Source organism: Coloeus monedula (genome assembly GCF_965178545.1).
Source record: "Coloeus monedula genome assembly, chromosome: 3".
In the NCBI taxonomy this organism is placed as follows: Eukaryota; Metazoa; Chordata; class Aves; order Passeriformes; family Corvidae; genus Coloeus; species Coloeus monedula.
The window spans coordinates 102478050-102497067 of NC_138783.1; the positions used below are offsets into that span (position 1 = coordinate 102478050).

The following is a 19018-nucleotide window of genomic DNA, read 5'->3' on the forward strand; positions in this document are numbered from 1 at the left end:
ACCCTCAGCACTGGGTGCTGGATAAAGCTGACTTACTGGCTGGAGAGGGGGGAATTCCTTTGTGCTGCACTTCATGCTCTCTGCTGACCTGTCATCCCTCTCCAGGCTCTGGGCATCTCTTATTGGCCCTGACATCAAACTGCCAGGAGTGGGATGGATTGAGATTCCTCTCCTCCTGCAGCTGTAGTTTAAAGACTCTTCCACAGCTTGGCAACCTTGTGACTGAAGATGTTCCTCCCCTTTCCCTGAGAATCCCTTCCAATAGATCAGGTTTCTTAAAGCAAATTCCACATCCTAAGCAGCCAAACCCCTGGCTGTGGCACCAGCCCTGTAACCATGTGTCGTTTCACTATATTCATCTGGCCCTTTCAAACCCTGCCACTCCCAGTGCTCCATTTATCCTTCTTGATACTCCTCAGGCTGCTCCTGGCTCTGTAACCAGTGCCTAGCAATTCACCTGCCAAATGCCAGAAAACCCAGCACATAGTCAATATATCAATTTTAGTCCTTAATTACTTTAATTTTCATCTTATTTTCTACAAGTTTGGGATACCAGAATTCCAGGCACTAATCCAGCAGGCTTTGCCCAGGCAGCACCACTGGCACAGTGAACCATCTTGCTGGCAGTGGCAGTGGCTCCTGGCTCTGGGCAAGAGCAGGAGTACATAAAGAAGAAAACAAACCCTCATCCTATCACTGCTCAAGGGCTGGGGTGAAAACACCTGCAGAGCAGCTCCCATGTAGGCTGTGTGGGCAGGGCAGCCTGCATGACTTCCATGTTTTTTAAAAGATGCTGTAGTCCAGTGCCTGATCCTGGTTAGTGCCGATACTGGTTGAGGTCCTGTGGCTTGTGCTGTGTAGGAAATCAGACAAAAAAAGCCATAGCCTCGAGGCCTGAAAGGCTGCTAAGGGCAAGGTATTTCTTCTGATCCTCTTCAGATCTTTTCCACTGAATCTTTACATCTGGAAGAAAGGCCAAAACTAGAAAGCCCATGGGTTTCAACACAAATCCTCCCTTCCCTGCCAAGAGTGGTTTGGGAGTCTCATCTTCTCCCCTGTTCCTAGTCAACACAGAGTTTGTGCCATCTTGTAGTTAAAAACATTAAATATGTCATTATAGTAATTACCAAAGTCATTATTTTTACACATAGCTGGAACATAATAATATTTTTCAGACCTCAGTTTTGCACTTGAATGAAAGCAAGCCAAGTTAGCAGTCATGATTCTGGTAACTCAAACGTGTAAAAGATAATACCACAGAGTAAGTACAACAAAAATCAGTATATTGACTATGTCCTGGCTTTTGGCATTTACAGCTGTTTTGTACTATTTACTCTATTCTGTGATTGCTGTGAATGAAAGTTCTGAATATGTAAGTTTAATTCACTGAAAAATAACTTCAAAATCTTTCACGTGAGAAACTTTGTCCACTGCTAGAAAGTATATATATTAGTTGCAATGCAGGCTTGCTGACTGTTGCTTTGACTGGCTTGTTGAACAAAATGCTTGAATGACATGTTCTGCTGATTCATCTGCCTCCCCCCTTCCAGATGCTGTTCTCAACTGAATATGTAGATTAGGCTTTATTCTGCAACTCCTGATACCCTTTATTGAAGATTTTTCAGTTCTAAACCTGACATAGTTTTCCATTTCCTTGCAACATGCATCGTGAGTTTCTACAAATAGTGTGAAATTTAAGAATAAAGGAATTTTCAAGAAATAAAAATCAAATTAGGTAGAAGGTCTATGTGGAATAATCTATATTTGACAATAATATACATCTTATGCGGAACTTTAAAAAAATTACAGTGAGGAGCAATTGGCATGTGGGAAATGCTAATTTCTGAAATAAAAAATTACACAAAGGCATCAGGAACAATCACCCCAGGATACAGGTCAGACAGATTTTTCAACTAAGAGCCAGTGAATATATTTAATTTTCATTCTTATCTGACTTGCCCTAATGCCCTGCTGGGACACAGCACCAGTATTTTCAATGCAGTAGAGACTGGGGGGGCTTAAATGCCAACACTAGAGTTGTGCTGCAGGAGAAGGTCAGGTTTGGGACAGAAGGGTGCTGGGCAGCCCCTGTGCCTCCTGTCCTGCAGAGCAGGCAGCAAGTGGAGGGCAGAGAGCAGCACTGAGGGGACACTGACCCCGTTTGCAGGGGTTTGCACAGGGGCAGCACATTTAACTCTAGAGTGTGCGGAGAGAAGAAATCTAAATGCCTTGAGGAGGATGTTGGCCAGGCTCAAGTTGCCTGGGGGAAGACAGAGTCAGGAGGAGATGATCCTCCTGTCCCACTATCCAAAGCAGCACAGGTGAGGCCATCATGAGAGGAAAGAGCACACAGGTGGATGGACAGACAGCCTCCCTCACAGCCTGCATCTGCCTGGGAAGGTGGGATGTTGGCACCTCAAGGCAGATGAGGGGAATTTCAGGTCCTGCAGTATAACAAGAAGTTTCAGCAGTCTAGCATAGACAGAAGTTCAGGGACTGGCAGATCTGCTGTGAAAAGTTGAGTTCTAGAGAGGATGGAGGATTGTTAAATGTCAACAGCAGAGTTGCACTGTAGGAGACAGAGGTCACCTTGAACCCAAGAGGCTGGTCAGGAGATCAAAACAGAGATCTTTCTGGGGCCAAATCAGAATGAAACTTCTCTTCCTAGCTACCCTCAGAAATATTGTTTATTAAATCCTCCCAAAATATGTTGGCCTATTTATATTCACTGTTGTATGTCCCCGAGGATGTGGCTCATTGGCCAGAATGCTTGCAGAGAAAACTCTGGGGAAAATTAATCTCAAGCTACAGGGAAATCTGTGGAGCCAGGTTTTGGGCAAGAGACTGAGAGAGCACTGTATAGCAGTGGAGATTGCAGCACATAAAAATGTCTGCGTCCCCAGGAAAACCATACCTTACCCAAATAACTGGTTTTAGTCAATGATCATAGAATGACAGAGAAGACACCACTTGTTTTAAAGAAAAGAGACCTTGTGAGATTAGCTTCCCTTCTCCTACTTGCAGAAAAGCAACTGACAGATGTTTTCCAAACTCATTCTGAAAAATCACCAAGACTCAATAGTCTCATAGAAAATTGTCCCAGTCTTTCCCTATCCTCATATGAGATGGCATGTTTGCAAAAAAAGTTAAATACCTCCGCCAGCTATTTCCTCAGTATTTCCATGCATTGTTATAACACAAAGTACAGTCAATGAGAATTAAATGGGTAACTTAATATTTTGAGATAAGAGCAAGAAAGTCTAGGTAAAGTTTCTAATGAAATTTCTTAATCTCAGGACTTCTGAGCTTCTCTTCTGATTTATTAAGGCTATGTTCCTGTCAGACTCTCTGATATACAGAATTTCAGGGAGAAGGATGTCTCCAGGAAGAATGAAAGGTAAGGTGATTTTTTGATGGGAAGCTAATATTGGGGATAAATATAGGGCACCTTCTCCTGCTTCTTGAGATAAACCTTTCTGAGAGGCTGGATAGACTTTGCATTTTCTTGATGGAGATACATTTTTTCAATTTAAAATCCTGTGAGAGTGAAATACTGCTTTCATTGATGATCGCAGCAGGAAATCAATTCAGCATCACACATTCTGAAATAGATCCCATAAATTGCCTTAGTCCCTTGATTGCAGTGCAAGTCTGACAACTCACACAACTGAGACTCTGTCTAGAGAGCAGATGGTATTCTCATTGCCACCTTATAAGCAGAGCAGGTGAGTTTGCAGTAAAGATAGAATTCAGAGAGATCTGCTGACATTAGATTAATATAGACATTTCTTTCTTGATAATATTTGATTTTCAAAGGCACTTGAGAATTTAGTGTTCAAATCTCTGTGATTCATGATGTATTATACCATACAAGGTCATTGATGTCACTGACAACTTTATGGTCAATAGCTCTTGCCATCAGATAACATTCAGTATGTGCAAACACAGGCTGAAAACTGCATCCATTTTTGACTGTAATGTCAAAGGTCCAGTCTCATGAGCTGCTGACAGCTCAATTTATCTTACTTGTGCTGAATTAATCATAAAGAAGTATGGGAAACATTAGACCTTTGTCTCAGAGAAACTGTCACAGTGACATTAAGGGACTAGCATTGAACCAGAGACTGCTGCCGCTGGAGCAGGGACAGGAGCTTAAATGCCGCTGGAAGCCAGTCCCGTATCCAGGCTCCAGCAGGCCAATTCCCTCTGACTTAAGATGTATGGGCAGTGAAAATTGGTACCAGTATGCCAAACTCATAAAGAAACCACTACATTTCACAGCCTGAAAATGTGTCAGCAACCTCTTGGACCTGAGAAGTTGAGCAAAATGGAGACAGGCTCCTTTTAATTCTGCTTCCAATTTTACTACAGCTAGTGAAACACCATTGCCTGTCTCATGTCAGAAGTTTACCAAAATTTGGCTCTGAAGAAACGTTTCATCCCCTGGAATAACGTCCCCAGGAAAAATAAACAAACCTTTACGAAGTCAAACAGGCATTGCAGCTGTCACTGGATCCCACATTTCTCAACTCAAAGAGGTGCATGCTTTCAGCCCTGCTGTTTCCAAGCTACTAATCCTTGCATTATTTAAAATAATACCACAATGGACAAGGTTATAACACTCTAAAAATCCTTTCTCCTAGGCGGGTAATTAAAGCCTCTAGAATAAGGGGTGAGGGAGCAGACAAGCCTGCAAACCTCTCCTGGTGAGGAAAATCCAGAGAGGAGAACATTTAGGTGATGCACAATCATCTTTAGTGGCCCTGCTTCTCTCCAGCTCCACAGTCCAAGGACTTACCTTGAGAAATGTCAAAGCATGCAAAGCCAAAAAAAACCAGCACTCTTCCCTTTGCTTTTCTTTAAACCTTGCAAAGGATGGACATCAAAATATCACCTACTGTGCCTCCTATGAAAAAATTTGCAGTTCTGTCCTGGAACTAAGCTAAAAAAAAATTCTTCATGTAATAAACACAGCCAGTTCTCAGGTGATACTGCTTTGGAGGGATTTTGTTTTAGAAGAGATGAAAGGGTTTTTTAAGACGTTCATATATTTTTGTGGGTTTACTCCAAACCCCTGCATTTGCTTTCACAATATCACTTGTACTTCCAAGGACAAGATGTGTCAGCATTAGGGATAGCTGTGCTCAGGGCTCAGGGATGCACAGTGGCTGGACAGCCAGAGCCTGCAGGAAATTGATAGGACTCCAGTAGACAATAGGAAGGAGATGAAAGGATGCAAAATCAAAGCTGACAAAAGATGTGCAGTATATTGTATACATCTGATGTTCATCACTGAAAGCTTTCATTTTCATGTACTAATGGAAGAATAACATCCACTACCTGGATTTTGACATTGAGATTGGATAGACAAAGGGAAGAAGCTGCACAGATACTGCACAAATAAATACAGTACTAAATGCAGGGGAAATCTGTGTGTGTGTGTGTGTGTGGGTGGACGTGTGCATATGCATCTACAAATGTGTCAAGTGAGCTGTTTACGTACTAGAACTTCTCAGGCTGGTGTGAGTCGATGTGGCAATAGATTGTGAGGGAACTGTATCTGTAATACTGATGCTATGATGATTTTTTGCCTTTTCTTTTATACCCCTATTATACTTTTTTACAACTTCTGTATTCTTAGTGCTTTTTGCCTACATTCTTGGACTTGTTTGTAAAGCTAGGAGACTCAACATCTTAGAAGCTTCATAGGTAGAGGATAGTGTGTCCCAGACACCAAGGTCCTCTCCAGAACACATTCTGTAAACTAAGATAGAACCATCCAGGGGAAGGCTCCTTGGAGAGGGGGGCTCATTTGAGCCTCTCATTGGGGAATCTTTGATAGATATGCTAATTAGTAAAACCTATAATGCTATACCAGATCTTTTGGGGGTGGGCATTGTGATGTGCATTTCGGTGCATTCGACCCGGACGTAGTGCACCTAAGGATCCTTAAAATAAATACCAAGGTAAAATCCCTTTTTCCCTTCTAACCGTGTTTGACTCTTGATTTTAAGACCAGGAAAAGGCATCAATACCATTCACTGCCCCTGAAAAGATGTTTTCAATTTTCACTGTCACATGGCAGCTTATGTTTGGTAATCACAGAAGACAGTAAATGATGCCTTTGATTTTTTTTCTTTGATATAATAATCTTGGAGCAAACAACATTTGTTCCTCTTTCTTTTCCAGTCTAAGGACAGTCACAGACTTATCGATAAAGGAGGAAGTTCTCAAGTGGCTCAGGCAGGTGCAGCTTGTGGACGGTGTATAGGCAGGACCGGCCCAGACGCTTTCTGATACACAACCGGCACAGCTGGGCAAGGCTGGCAGGACCTGGGGGGGAAGGATAAAAGGCAAGAATAAGCACCCTCAGCCCCACCACTGGTATGAGTCAAAGCAACAAACACCAGCAGGATTTGCAAGTCAGATCAAGCACTACATAATGACTTGCTGAAGTCAGGGAGAGTTAGATACATTATTGTTCATATTTAATTTGTGTTGTCAAAGTTGCTTCAGCAATTTGAAAACTGTGAGCACTAAACCCCTTTTTCTGTATGCACAGCTAGGCTGTTTGGCATCTTTTCTTGAGCAAATACTTAAAATACCATAAAGTGTCTGCACTGGAGAGAGAGCTCCAGGATGCATAGCCCTTGCTCAGGATATAAGACAACCCCCAGCAGTTCTGTGAGGATAAAGGATAAGTACAGTTAATTGTTCACATATACAGAATGTGCTTTTTCCAATTACTGGTGTCTCAGCAGGTACCTGCACAAGTAGTAACTTAGCCTTTTTACACAACCAGTCTCAGAATATTTGTGTTTGTCAGGCAGTCCACCAGTGCTCCTGAAAACATTTTCTTACTGTGTCATCTAATTTTAACTAAGTCTGACTGAAGGGAAAACTTTTGAAGAAAGGTCTCAAAGATAGAAAGTCTTCAAAAGTTTTGTTCAAAAAGACATTGAGGGTAAAAAAAAAAAGGAAGACACAAGGACAAAATTCCAAGTCTTTTTGCTCTTCCCCTGCTGCATGTGAAAACTCTTGTTAAACATCAGGGAGTCAAGCGGTAGAAAAGGTGTCAGAGGACTCATCCTGGGCCGTGGCTGGCACAGTACTGCCCACAGTGGTGCTGCCCCAGTGTTTTCCCCGGAGCTGTCCCCACCACACCACGGGTTAGGTGAGGAGCATGCCAGGCACAAACCCACTGGATATGAGGCTCCATTGGTTCTGCAACTGCACGTGCAAATGCACCTTGCTAGGGAATGTGTCCCTGCCTCCCCTTTGCTTTCCTCTTGCCAGAGCTGCTCCAGGTGGAACCTTTATAGCTGCCCAGAGCTGCTCAGGTTTTTAACCCTCTCTTGCCCTTCCACTCCAGTTTCTGTCCAAACAGTAGCAATCATGGCAGAGTTTGACAAGTAATGGGCAGAGATGTGGGCCTAAAGGCCTGTCCTTAGATCTTTTGGGTAAGCTTCATAACCTGTGCTTTTACTGCAGGAAAATTTAGGAGCTTAAACAGGCTTATACTATCCCATCTGAGAAGAAATTAATGGAAAAATATGGGATATATAAAAAAAGATCATTTCTACAACTGTCACTGGAAGTGAAGACAGAAACCAGCATCTCCTAAAGCACTTAGTAAAACAGACACATTTTATATTTCACGCCATTTAATAGCTAGTGAGAGGAGCAATTAAAGGGACCCACCTAAGTTACCACAGTGGAGAAGTTGGGGGCAGAAAAACTCTTTAGCCTGGGGTACTTATTTCAAACAGAAGGACCTCAGAAAACACAGAAGTAGGGGAAAAGGGTAGCTAAGCACAGCAAAATATCTAAAAGTGGAACTGAAGGTGAGGAAACTGAGGAAACTTCATGCCTGAAAAACAGAGAGTCTGCAGGAATTGAAATGCCTCTAGAGCCTCTCTGACTGCAAGGGAGAAGAGCGTGACAAGATGAGAGTGGAAATCAAAAGAAAAGTTCAGGAAGAGAAAATTATTAATACTAGTATATTTCTTTATCTACACAAACACTGATTTACAAAGGGCTACGGTAGCTGGACACTTGGCAGCCCTGCCTTTGCTCACACAGTCTGCCACTGAGCCCTGAGCAACTTAGGTATGGGGACAGCAGTCACACAAGGTGAGAAGCATTCAAACAAAGTCCTCCCAGAAGGTTTTAGACATGACAAATTAGAGCTCTGCATGAAAAGTCATGGAGAAAGGGAACAGGACAGAAGGATATTAAGCCAATGTTTCATTTTCTCCATAAAGCACACCTGTGTTCAGAGGGTCAGCACAAAGCCTACGTGCAACACTGATGTTTATTAATTTGCCACGCCAGAGCTGTTTGGTAGTGGGCTCCTGCTGCACTTTTGGTCCTTGGTGGGCTCAGGAAGGTGGGAGGCTATATTGCAAGGGTGGAGCAACATTCATCCTCCACCTTCTCAAAGCCTCAGGGAGGCACAGAGTGGCTAACAGGGTACCAGTGAGTGAGCTGGGAAGCACGGAGAGTAGAGGAGGGGGGAACTAATTCAGCAAGCCCAGAGCACGGGGATATTGCTATTGGATGCATCAAGTTCTGGCCAAATGTTGTGCAGGTGAAAATGGCACAAGAGGATCCTGATTCATTTCTGCTCAGAGGTTTCTTCCAGTAAACAGGAAAGATAATTAATTGCAGGAAGCCTGGAGGTAAACAGCAAAGTGCTGGTCTGTGCTGGGATTGCAGCCCCATAAACCACATGGAAGAGCTGTGAAGCTGAAGAGTCACCTGGCAAAGAGCTCTGCTTTCTCCTGGCAACCAAGGACACACTGACTTGTTGAGCCATGGTGCAAGGCTGAACACTGGATGGTGGTACTAAAATATTATCTATTAAGAATCTTTCCTGGCAGTTTTTAACCCTAGGAGTCCCACCAGGTAAAATATGTATGATTTTCCTTCAGTAGACAGGAAAAGATAGCACAGAATAACTGACTGATTTACCACTAAAACCGTAGCACCAGGTGGCAAATCTAGCAACAAAACAGATTTCTGTGTCGTGTTGCAGGTTTGAAGGCAGCAGAGAAGGTAAGAGAACTTATATAGAGCATTACTTGTAAAAGCATTTAAGAAAATCTACTTAGGTAAAGGATATAAATACAGCTTTACTTTAAAAATGAGAAGAAAAAAGGAAACCATTACCTTCCCGAAGCAGAAGTGCCTGCTCCACTTTGCTGTTGGGCGTGGCAAGATCCAGGGCACATTTGAGGTCAGCATTTCTGCATTTTGGGTTAGCACCATAGTCTGTCAGCAAGACAACTATCTCCACACTGGATTTCCTCGCTGCCACGTGCAAGGGGGTGTCTAATCGCTTCCCCATGTTCACATTGGCTCCTTGGATGAACAAGAGCACATGGTTAGATCTGAAAGGCAGCTGGAACTGTCCAAACCTGCATCACACAGGCTTCCACCATAGCCACAATAAATGAAGGGGATGGATGGCACACAGGACTCCCCCCATATCTCAGTAGAAGCTGTGCAAAGCTCATCAGGTCAAATACCTGCTCTGTAAGAGTCCTCTGGGCCACCAAACCCTGTCTGCAATGCTCAGAACTAAGCAGCTCAACCTTCAGCCCCAATACATGTTCAAAGCCTACCATATGCTCTTTAAAATTGTTAATAGCATAAAATCTAACATGGATTATGTTAATTTAATTGCCAGGGGAAAAAAACCCCAAACCTTTAGGTATCTCATCATAATAACTCTGGAAGCACAGCAAGCAAAATGCTTGCCCCAGGCTGGCTGGGCACAGCAGGGCCACACTTTGAGCAGGTGTAAGTCAGCTAATGCACACTGACAGCAAAAATTTATGCTAGTTCATAGCCTGTGCCTGGACCTGCAGTGATTATTTTTTCAAGCAGTTTTACTGCTGCCCTCATCATCCACTGAGGAGTAGGTGGAGTTAATGGTTCGTATAAACTGCTGTGTTAAGCAAGAGTTGATTTTGATCAGTAATATTAGCCAGCATTTTCTGTGCTTCCTGTTATTATGCTAGAAAACAAAAATAATTCTGTTTTCACATTCAGATAGCCTCAGGGAGCTGTCTGTAATAGAGGGCTTTTTACTTAGGAAATCATAATGTCTTCATCAACACAGGGGAAATTTTTAATGGCCTCAAATGAGTCTCACAGACTCACTGCCCAAACAACTCTTATGGAAATAACCCACAGTGTTTTAAGTGGAGAGGCAGCTCAGAGAGAGCAGTGGCATTGACTCACACCACCATAGCTCTCCCCTGGCCCCTCTTCCAGGTGTACCTAGCTCCAAAAGCTTCTTGACACAGTCTGTCCTCTGGTATGTGCAGGCCACATAGAGAGGGGTCCCATGCTGCTGGTCTTCTTGGTCAATGTCCACCTCGTGGGCCAGAAGGGTTTCCATGCACTCCCTGTGACCTGTGGAGGCAGAGCTGTCACTGAATTGCTGCAGAGCAGAACACACCCAGATACACCTGGGAGGGCACAAGAGCTGTGAGAAAGCCAAGCCCATTTTTCTGTACTGATACGGATTTTTTTGTTAATGCTTTGTCAACAACAAAAGGCACATTTGTCACGTAGCTATTCTGGCTCTGCTCACACCCTGAACGTTACCTCTCTTGACCGCTTCGTGGATGGGCGAAGGCAGGTGGTTCCCCAGCTGCGCCTTGGCTCCGAATTCCAGCAGCATGTTGACACAGGCTGCACTGCCACTGCAGCAGGCGTTGAACAGAGGAGTGATCCCATCGATGGTGACTGCATTGACCTGCAACAGCAAGACACACTCAGGATAACCCGATATAAGAGGAACGCCCCTGCAACATGCCTCCACCAGAAGTGCACCAGAGCGAGACTCCTGTCTTGTGTAATCTCAGGAATTATTTTATTCACAACTTTCTGAGTTATATGTTGTGACATAACATATATAACATTCTCCTCTGATGTCTGCCCTCTTTCCCAGATAGTTAGTGCCATAAGGCAGAGACACCGCCTGCTATGAATGCTCCTCCTGGAGCTGCTAAAAAATGCAATATTTTATTCTTTCTTTTTTTTTAATGTGAAGAAGTTGAGTATCTTCAAGATTGTTTAGTTTGCATAAGCCTCAAGGTGGAACACCCTCAAATGAAAATGGCTTTGCTTTTTAAATGGAAACATTTACTTTATGTTTAATAATTTCACCTGAAAACGCATTTCCAGCAAAAGAAATTTTCATAGAATTATAATCTCAAACAGAAAAGGAACTTGAAGAAGTTGATATGCAGGCGTGTCTGTGCAAGACAGAAAATTTTCTTCCCTGACTTCTGATGTAAAGATCTGGCAAGAACCACTATTGCCATTCTCCATTGGGACAGCAGAGCTGTAGATCACAGAACCACAGAATCAGAAATATCCTGAGTTGGAAGGGACCCATCGAGATCATGGAGTCCAACTCCTGGCCCTGAGCAGGACACCCTGAGAATCACACCATATCCCTGTTATGCTATGTTTAACTACATAGCAAGCCCTCAGGGGCACTTTATGAAGCAAATCTGCATGCCTCTAACTCTGTGGTACACTGGAGAAGAGCAATGGATTATGCAAGTACGTGCCAATTTGTACAATTTCCACTGCCCTCACCTCCTCCCAGTCTCATCAGGCAGGTGTGGCTGGAGCTGCTGGAGGCACTGGAGGTCTGTTGACTCTTTTGGTGCAGCTTGGTTTCTTGCCATATAAATTTTACTTGAAAACCCAGCTGATATAAAAATATTCTTATATATTTCATTCATTCCTTAATCTCCACTGTGAACAGGTATTCTGCCTTAGGTTCAGCTGTGGGAATTGTTATTTTATTAGCAGATAAAATGATTCATTGCTTCAAGCACATCCATTTTTACTTACATGAGACTCCCAAACCATCCCATAGAAAACCAGATGTAATTCCAGTGATCACTGCTGAGGGGGGAGGGGGAGGGTAAAGGCGTAAGTTACTTTCTTCAAGGTTATTTCACTTAGCATCTTTCATTCTTTTTCCATCAACTGTGACTATGTTTCACACACAAAGGGAAAACAGAAGAGAATAATGGGATGATACAAGAGGGAGACAAATCTATCACCCAGGGAAACAGCACACTTATATTTTTCCACATTTCTGTCAGAGATGTCCACCTGCATCTTGGCCCTGCCACATGGACAGCCTGTCCAACATCCCCATTGATGCAGGGATCATCCATTCTCCAGGTGCCCATGTCCCCACTGGCATCCCCAGGACTTACCTGGGCACCATTTTCCAGCAGAACCTTGGCGCAGGCGACGTGGCCACCCAGGCAGGCCTCGTGGAGAGCTGACACACGGTCTGTTGTCACCAGGTTCACGTTGAAACCCTGCAACGTGGGACCAGGGGTGTGAGGGGAGAGCTGCCCAAACCACAGCTCTGCCAGGCTGGTGCAGGTGCCCATGCAGTGGGTGCATGTCTAGGGAAAGTACTCAGGTTGGATTGGTGCTGTCAATGATTCAGTTCTTGCCCCCACAAACCATAACTGGTGATGGGGTTAAAGAGGGAGCAGCTACAAACTATGCCTTCCGTTTCTAGTTCTTTAGTCAATTGCAGGAAAGACATCACATTTCCTTAACTTAAAAGGGTGGCATTCCCTTCCCTACTAAGTCCTGCACCAGGAGCTACAGCTGGAGGTATTAACCTTCCTGGATGAGGATGCTTCTGGCACAGGTATCTGCAGCTCGGCTGGAGCTGGCCACTCCTCCAGTGGGGAGAAACAGGCTTCCCTAGAATATGATTCATCCTGTGCTAAAGCAGCTGTTTCTAGTAGGGCAGATGAATTGTGTCCTAAAAGTCCTTTCATTGACTATGTGGGGTACCCAAGTGTGTTTCACTCAGAGGTAGTAAGTACCTGGTAAACCTGTAAGAGAGATGAGTCAAATCCCATCCACAAATCAGTTCCTCTTATCTGACCATTCAGGAAATGTTTTACACTGGAAAAAACCCCAGTGATTTATAAATGCCTTATTACAGGTATTTTCCTAATTGACAGTTGCCATATCTATTCCTGCACAAAGACAAACCAGACATATTCACAAAGGAGAAAGCAGTTGTCATATGCGTTTTCCTCTGAATGAAACAAAATCTCCTGGTAATTAAGCTTTTACAACCACGTGTGAGAACAGGCCTGGAAGCAGCTCCATTTTCCACTTGATGTCATATTGTGAAGCTCAGTTGGTGTCTGCCTGATGTGCTATAGACAGGGCAGCTCACGAGATGGCAGCAATGCACTTTTTGGTACACAGTACCCAGCGCAGTGGGCAGAAAGGAGCACCTGGGAGCAACCTCACACAGCAAAAAAGCAGTCCTGATGCTGTATTAAAAGCAACCACTGTAATCACTTCAGGCTAAGCATTATATGATAGAAAAACAATCTTTTTCAGTCATGTGAAAATATTATTAATGTAAAAATTGTTGTTAAAATTTCTCATGCGTTACAATGGTGCTAGGGGAATAGATAAAACCTTGAAAAAATAGATTATTCCATTTTCTAATTGTATGGTTGTTTCATACTTAGTGATCAGCATATTCGTTCAAGATTAATGTCTTCTAGAGACTCCTAATAAGGAGACCTATTCTCAATAATTACTCACATATACATGTATATATATATATTTAACAAATAAAACTCAGTCATTCCAAGTGAAAGAATAAGCATTGGTATCTTGGGAAAAAGAACAGTTCCTTTCATTACAAAATGGAGAATAAGTTGTAGATCTTACAATGGCTGTTTGCCAAACATCACTCATGTTAAACCTTGTTTTTGATGTACATGAAAAAGTAAACTCTTTTTTCAGGCATTGAAACAGGCATTGATGAGTTCTTGAGCTGTTTTAAACCTCAGCACTACATCGCCTCCCTATGTCCAGGCATTCCCTGTGGAGCCAGAGCCTCACTGGCTTTCTGGAAAGTTATAGTGCCGCAGTAGAGACTTCTGAGCATCCCACAGATACTCAAGCACAGTCCCAAACCTAATTTCAGGCTAGTAGTGTAACTATATTGCAGTCAATGAGCAATGATTATGCTGCTCCTTGAATAGCTGCATCCCTACATTTATCAATCTGTGGTGACTCAGCTCCAATTCAGGCTCTACAGACATTGCTGCCTTGATCTCTTTTCATCAGCAAGGACCTTCATCCTTTACTGCCAAAATTAAATGTCTTCAGGACAAGGAGAAAAGATGAATTAACTAAATGATATAACCACACCACCGGGTGCTTCTTTGGTGTACAACCATGAACAACGTATAACCAGGGCATCTGGTGAATAACCACAACACTGGGTGCTCCACAAAGCAGGTGGTGTAAGGCCAGCATAAATGAAGATTAGAGGAGTCAGAAAACCATCAAATCCCTGAATGAATAAAGCCTCTTTCTTTTTATCTCTAACCTCCATCACTTCCTTTTCCATAAAAATCATTTTATGTCAGCAGGTGAAGAAAAGAGGGATCAGAAAATGGGAGGGCGAATACTGTCTGTAAACAGCATCTTTTTTTAGCTGCAGCTGTGCCTCAAGAGATGTCTGGAGCGGAGACTTTCACACTAGCAGCTCCACTCCTTGAGGATGTTGTCCATTTGAGCTGTGGCCTCTAGTAAAAATTATTTACCTTGACTCTAAAAAGTCTGATAGCCAAGTCAAAAAGCTTTACACTCAGGGAATTAATTTCCCTGCAGTTGCCATGGGGACAAGAGGGAGAGTGGGAGAGTTGCCTATTCATGCCACATGAGGACACCGAGTTTAAGCAAAGGTGGTGAGGAAGATGGTTGGCAGAGCACAAGGAACCATAACCTAAACCTTTTCATAAGCAGTTTCTTGTCCTTTCTCATGTATTCTCTCCTCTCTTTTTTTTTGCCTCAACTCTCACTTCCTTTTGAAGCAGAGGGTTTCAGGCTAACTTTCTAAAAAGCAAGATGCACTTTTACAGCTTTTTACTGTTTGTTTTTGTTTTCTTTTTCAATAGCCTACATATATGTATTTATTGTCCCTATTCTCAAGCCTAGTTGCATGATTCATCATTGAGAAAGAGCACAAGGATCGCTATTATATAGCAAGCTACAAGCTGTGATAGTCTTTGTCCCAGGCTTGTCCCCAGCTTCTTCACTAAGCAAACTAATACATGCCCAGAGGTGTTTGTGCTGATATATTATTCATACAGCAATATTTCTTATGCCCTCTTGCACTCTATTACCAGCTCACCAGCCCATAAATGCAATTCATGTGAAACCACCCCTCTTCCCAACCTTTTCTTTACTTGTGGGCTTTTACCTGTGCAATCAAGGTTTTCAGAGAGAGAAGGCGTCCCTGGAAGGCAGCATCATGAAGAGGGGATCGGTCTGCCCAGCTGCCTGCAACAGCAAATGCATGGAAGCTAATTCAGGTATGCGGCAAAAGCAGAGCCTGGGAGGACAGGGGAAGCACAGCCACGTGTAAATGCAGATCGGGGCTGAAATCAGTGTGGGCTCAGCAGTGAAACTGTATGATGAATTGATTTCAGCAGAGCAGCTGAGGAGTCAGCAATCCTGAGAAAGCTGGCTGCTCGCTAAGGGACCTAAGCAAAAGCTTCTCAGCAGCACTTTTAAAAGAACAGCTAAAAAAATGTTTCATCAAAGATCATGAGTTTAGTGCTGATGGGTCTCATACGGAGACTTCAGAACCCTGAAATTCCCCTACTCAAAACCATATCAGCCTCCACCTTTCCTAGGGAGCTCTTGTCACAAATTGCATCCCAGCTTCTCTGACACTTTGTTAAGAGCCTCATAGCAGAGATGACTTGTCCATCAAATGAATTCTGGCATGTCCTTGGCAGTTTTATTTCCTGAACTGACAATTTCATAAATAACATCCTCCCTCTCGGACTACCATGTAACAGGTTTAATCATCCTCTTCACCGAAATATTTTAGAAAATACATGGAAAAGCAAATTCTGCCTGAAGGCTTTACTTTTCTTCTTTAATAATTTTGAGATGTTGAACTCTTCAGACTCCTTCACGTAGGCTTGCTTTCCCTTTTTCTTGCCTTAATCTATTTATGTGCCAAGAAAAATAATTCTTTAGCCTAGCTACTACTTACAAGCATAGACATTCAGCTCAGGTTAAATCCCTGCCACTCAAGTAGAGAGCAAATTTACTTGTCCTATATTAAAATTTATACCCATACTGTGACACAATGTGTATAGTGAGTATTTCTCCAAAGGCCAGCTGCATTTCCAGTGCCACAGGACAGAAGCAATACCAGTGTTTGCATTCACGCTCTGTTGTACAGCAACCCCATGGGCACTGTGTTTGAAACCCTTGTCCTGTTTAATTTTTTCAGCTATGCCACACACCAGAGGGAATGGAAAGGGTGCTTTATCTCCATTTCAAATGTTACCCAAGGCAGGGAGAAATCAATGGGAAGCACAGATACATCCATGGGGACTTGAGGCCAAGGACACAGCAGAAGTTTCACCCGTGGCCAAAGGAGTCTCCTTTTGTTACCCAAGGACCAGGATGCACTTCAGCTATTGGATTTACAGTTTTAACCACAGTTATTTTGTTTCCATTTCTTTAAGGAGCACTTTCTTGGCTCCTAAGGCAGGTACCTGGCATGGAAAGGCCAGCTGGCACAATATATGGCAAGGCTCTGAATGACACATCAGTCAAAATCATGGAAACAGGAACCAAGAAACATCTTCCTAAAAACATCCAAAATACCCCACACCTCTCATCATGCTGGTGACTGAAATAGGCAAGCTCAGTTCAGAAAGTCAGAACACATTGCAAGTGACAAAGTCCAGAGCCCTTACACAGCAGGAAGATTCGGGAGTTACTCAGACAACAGAGCTACAGGGCCTTATTTAGCCTTTTAAGCAGAGTATAACACGTGCAGTGCATGTTCTCACATGCATTTCCAGGGCATTTCCAATGCATGTGTATGCAACCACAACCTCAGGATAACACACACCACTGCACACTTCCACACCAGCCACACAACCTACCTCCCTGAAACGTGTGGCAAATATAGTTCCCATATGGGGCACATCTCCCTGTCTCAGCTGGGAGTGACATGACTGAAGGTGCTCTTTTTAAATGCCTACTGATAAATGAAGCAGCCTTGCTGCTGATGTGCTGCTTCACTGCAAAGAGAAAAGGTTGTGGAACTCTGACTGTAATATGATATAGTGCCCCAGCAACAATATCACATGATCTTACATTTTGTAAGATTATCCTTAATGGCTTTCTGCAAATGGCAACTTGCAGATAAAAATATGTTATGGCCTGCTGAATTTCAAGGTACCTCAATAGGAACCTAAATGAAGGAAAAGCTGCTCTTCACCACATGTCACACTATGATTGCATAAACGTGCTTGGAAAAAAATGACAGTAATAAATGATTGGAATTATACTCTTGGGAACAAAAAATAAATTAATAACAAAGACATGTCTTTAGATATACAGGCTTCATAAAAGCTTTGTCAAAAATGCTTGGCTGTGGTATTTCTCTTGGCCAGATCTTAATCTCCCTGCTTTGGGTGGCCATCTCACACCATCTGTGTTCTGCTGCTGCTCATGTGCCTGTTCATGATGGCACAATCCATAATGAAGCAGTGCCCCACAAATGAGTCACATAAAAATGTGTGATGTCACAATGCTGATAAGAATCTTCAGCTAGGAAAATAACCCCTTGTTAGCAGTAAATTTAAAACACTGTGTCATTTTAATTAGTGGAATTAACAGGCATGCAAACACATGCCTATTCATTATTATGGCAGTGATGTGAAGGACTAAAATCACTTGAAAAAAAACAAAACCATGACCCACAAAGCAACCTATGAAATACAATATATTCTTGTGCTGTGTATTTTTCAGAAAAATTTTAGCTGCATTCATTTTTATCATCTGATTTAACAAAACAAGGATTCTTGGCTTGGATTCATAAAGTCATTAGTTATATCCTCCTAGCATCTCCTTTCAGAAAATCAATGTGCTAAAACTTTTCCCTAAATATTCTCTGGCAGTAAAACCGGGTGTTTAGTAAAACCATCTGTAACCACTGATAAAGAATACCTTGCATCTGAGAACAATGTTTTTGTTTACCATAGTGCCTTGAGCAAATGTTGTCCTCATTCTAGCTGGGTAACTGTCAGAGTCTCATATTTTGCACACCTAAATCATGCCAACACACACTGACACTGCAAAGACCCCAGAAATGGGAGGCTGTTTTCAGGTAAATGTTTTCAGGTTAAAACATTTACCCATGCATTTAGCAAAAAATCCCTTATTTCATGGCAACTCAATGATTTAAATCCTCAAGTTACAAAAATGTGGCAAATAAACATTTAAATGTCAGAGAGTCCATATTTTTACTTTACCTGGGACTATTCCATAGATCTCTTCTGCTATCCTGGCAGCTTCTTTTCTGTTGCCTTTAACAATATAGAAATGGGTCAGCAAAGCCAAGGAAATCTTAATTAAAAGCTTGAAGCAAAACAAAGCAAAAATGGCAAAATAAATGTTAGTGAAAGAATGGAGTATAGAACTGCCCTCCATTTTGGTGTGCTCTTTGAATACTTTCTCAGGTTGGCTAAGTTGCACTGGGCTATTCTTGGTATCATATGTCATCTGTTTTAAACCCTCCAGAACCTGCTGTTCCTCAGTTACCAAAAATACATCCTGGTTTTATTTGGTATGAGGTATTTGATACTACATAACAGTATCAAGGATAAGGTATTTCGAACATCTCTGCACACAGGAAACAAATCAGAAAATCTTTTCCAAACCTACATAAATGAGAACAAATTTTCAGACAGATGCTCTCCACACCACCTGAAAGCCTATACATCCACATTAGATTTTTTCTTCAAGGCAGCACAAAGACCACATAGACAAAGTTGCAGACATTGTTCAGAAGTGCTGCAACAAGAACTCTTTTCTGTCTTTTCCATCTTGATAACAGGCCTTGCTGGTACTCAGATACAGAACAAAGGCAAACATGTCAAAGAAA

At 42.6% G+C, this 19018-nt stretch overlaps 1 protein-coding gene across 2 annotated transcripts; it reads right to left on the minus strand.

Annotated features, from left to right (window-relative positions):
* Nucleotides 1-312: 312 nt before the first annotated feature.
* ASB11 (ankyrin repeat and SOCS box containing 11) lies at nt 313-18586 on the minus strand. Of its 2 annotated transcripts, none has more exons than XM_082278638.1 (7): nt 18387-18586; nt 15302-15381; nt 12255-12362; nt 10618-10768; nt 10288-10422; nt 9172-9363; nt 313-6333 (listed from the first exon to the last, which is right to left on the minus strand). In XM_082278638.1, the coding sequence occupies exons 1-7, from the start codon at nt 18562-18564 to the stop codon at nt 6209-6211; spliced, it is 969 nt and encodes a 322-aa protein (XP_082134764.1). In that variant the 5' UTR covers nt 18565-18586; the 3' UTR covers nt 313-6208. The 2 variants fall into 2 exon arrangements, with proteins under 2 accessions (XP_082134764.1, XP_082134765.1); XM_082278639.1 differs by lacking the exon at nt 18387-18586 and adding an exon at nt 17013-17145.
* Nucleotides 18587-19018: the final 432 nt, after the last annotated feature.

Excerpts from the sequence above, each read along its gene's own strand:
- ASB11 (XM_082278638.1), bottom strand. The coding sequence starts at position 18,564 with ATGGAGGGCAGTTCTATACTCCATTCTTTCACTAACATTTATTTTGCC. Across the intron at positions 12,363-15,301 it reads TGAAAACCTTGATTGCACAG|GGTTTCAACGTGAACCTGGT; the intron begins GTAAAAGCCCAC and ends CCCACGTTGCAG. Across the intron at positions 6,334-9,171 it reads GGCACTTCTGCTTCGGGAAG|GTCCTGCCAGCCTTGCCCAG; the intron begins GTAATGGTTTCC and ends CTTCCCCCCCAG.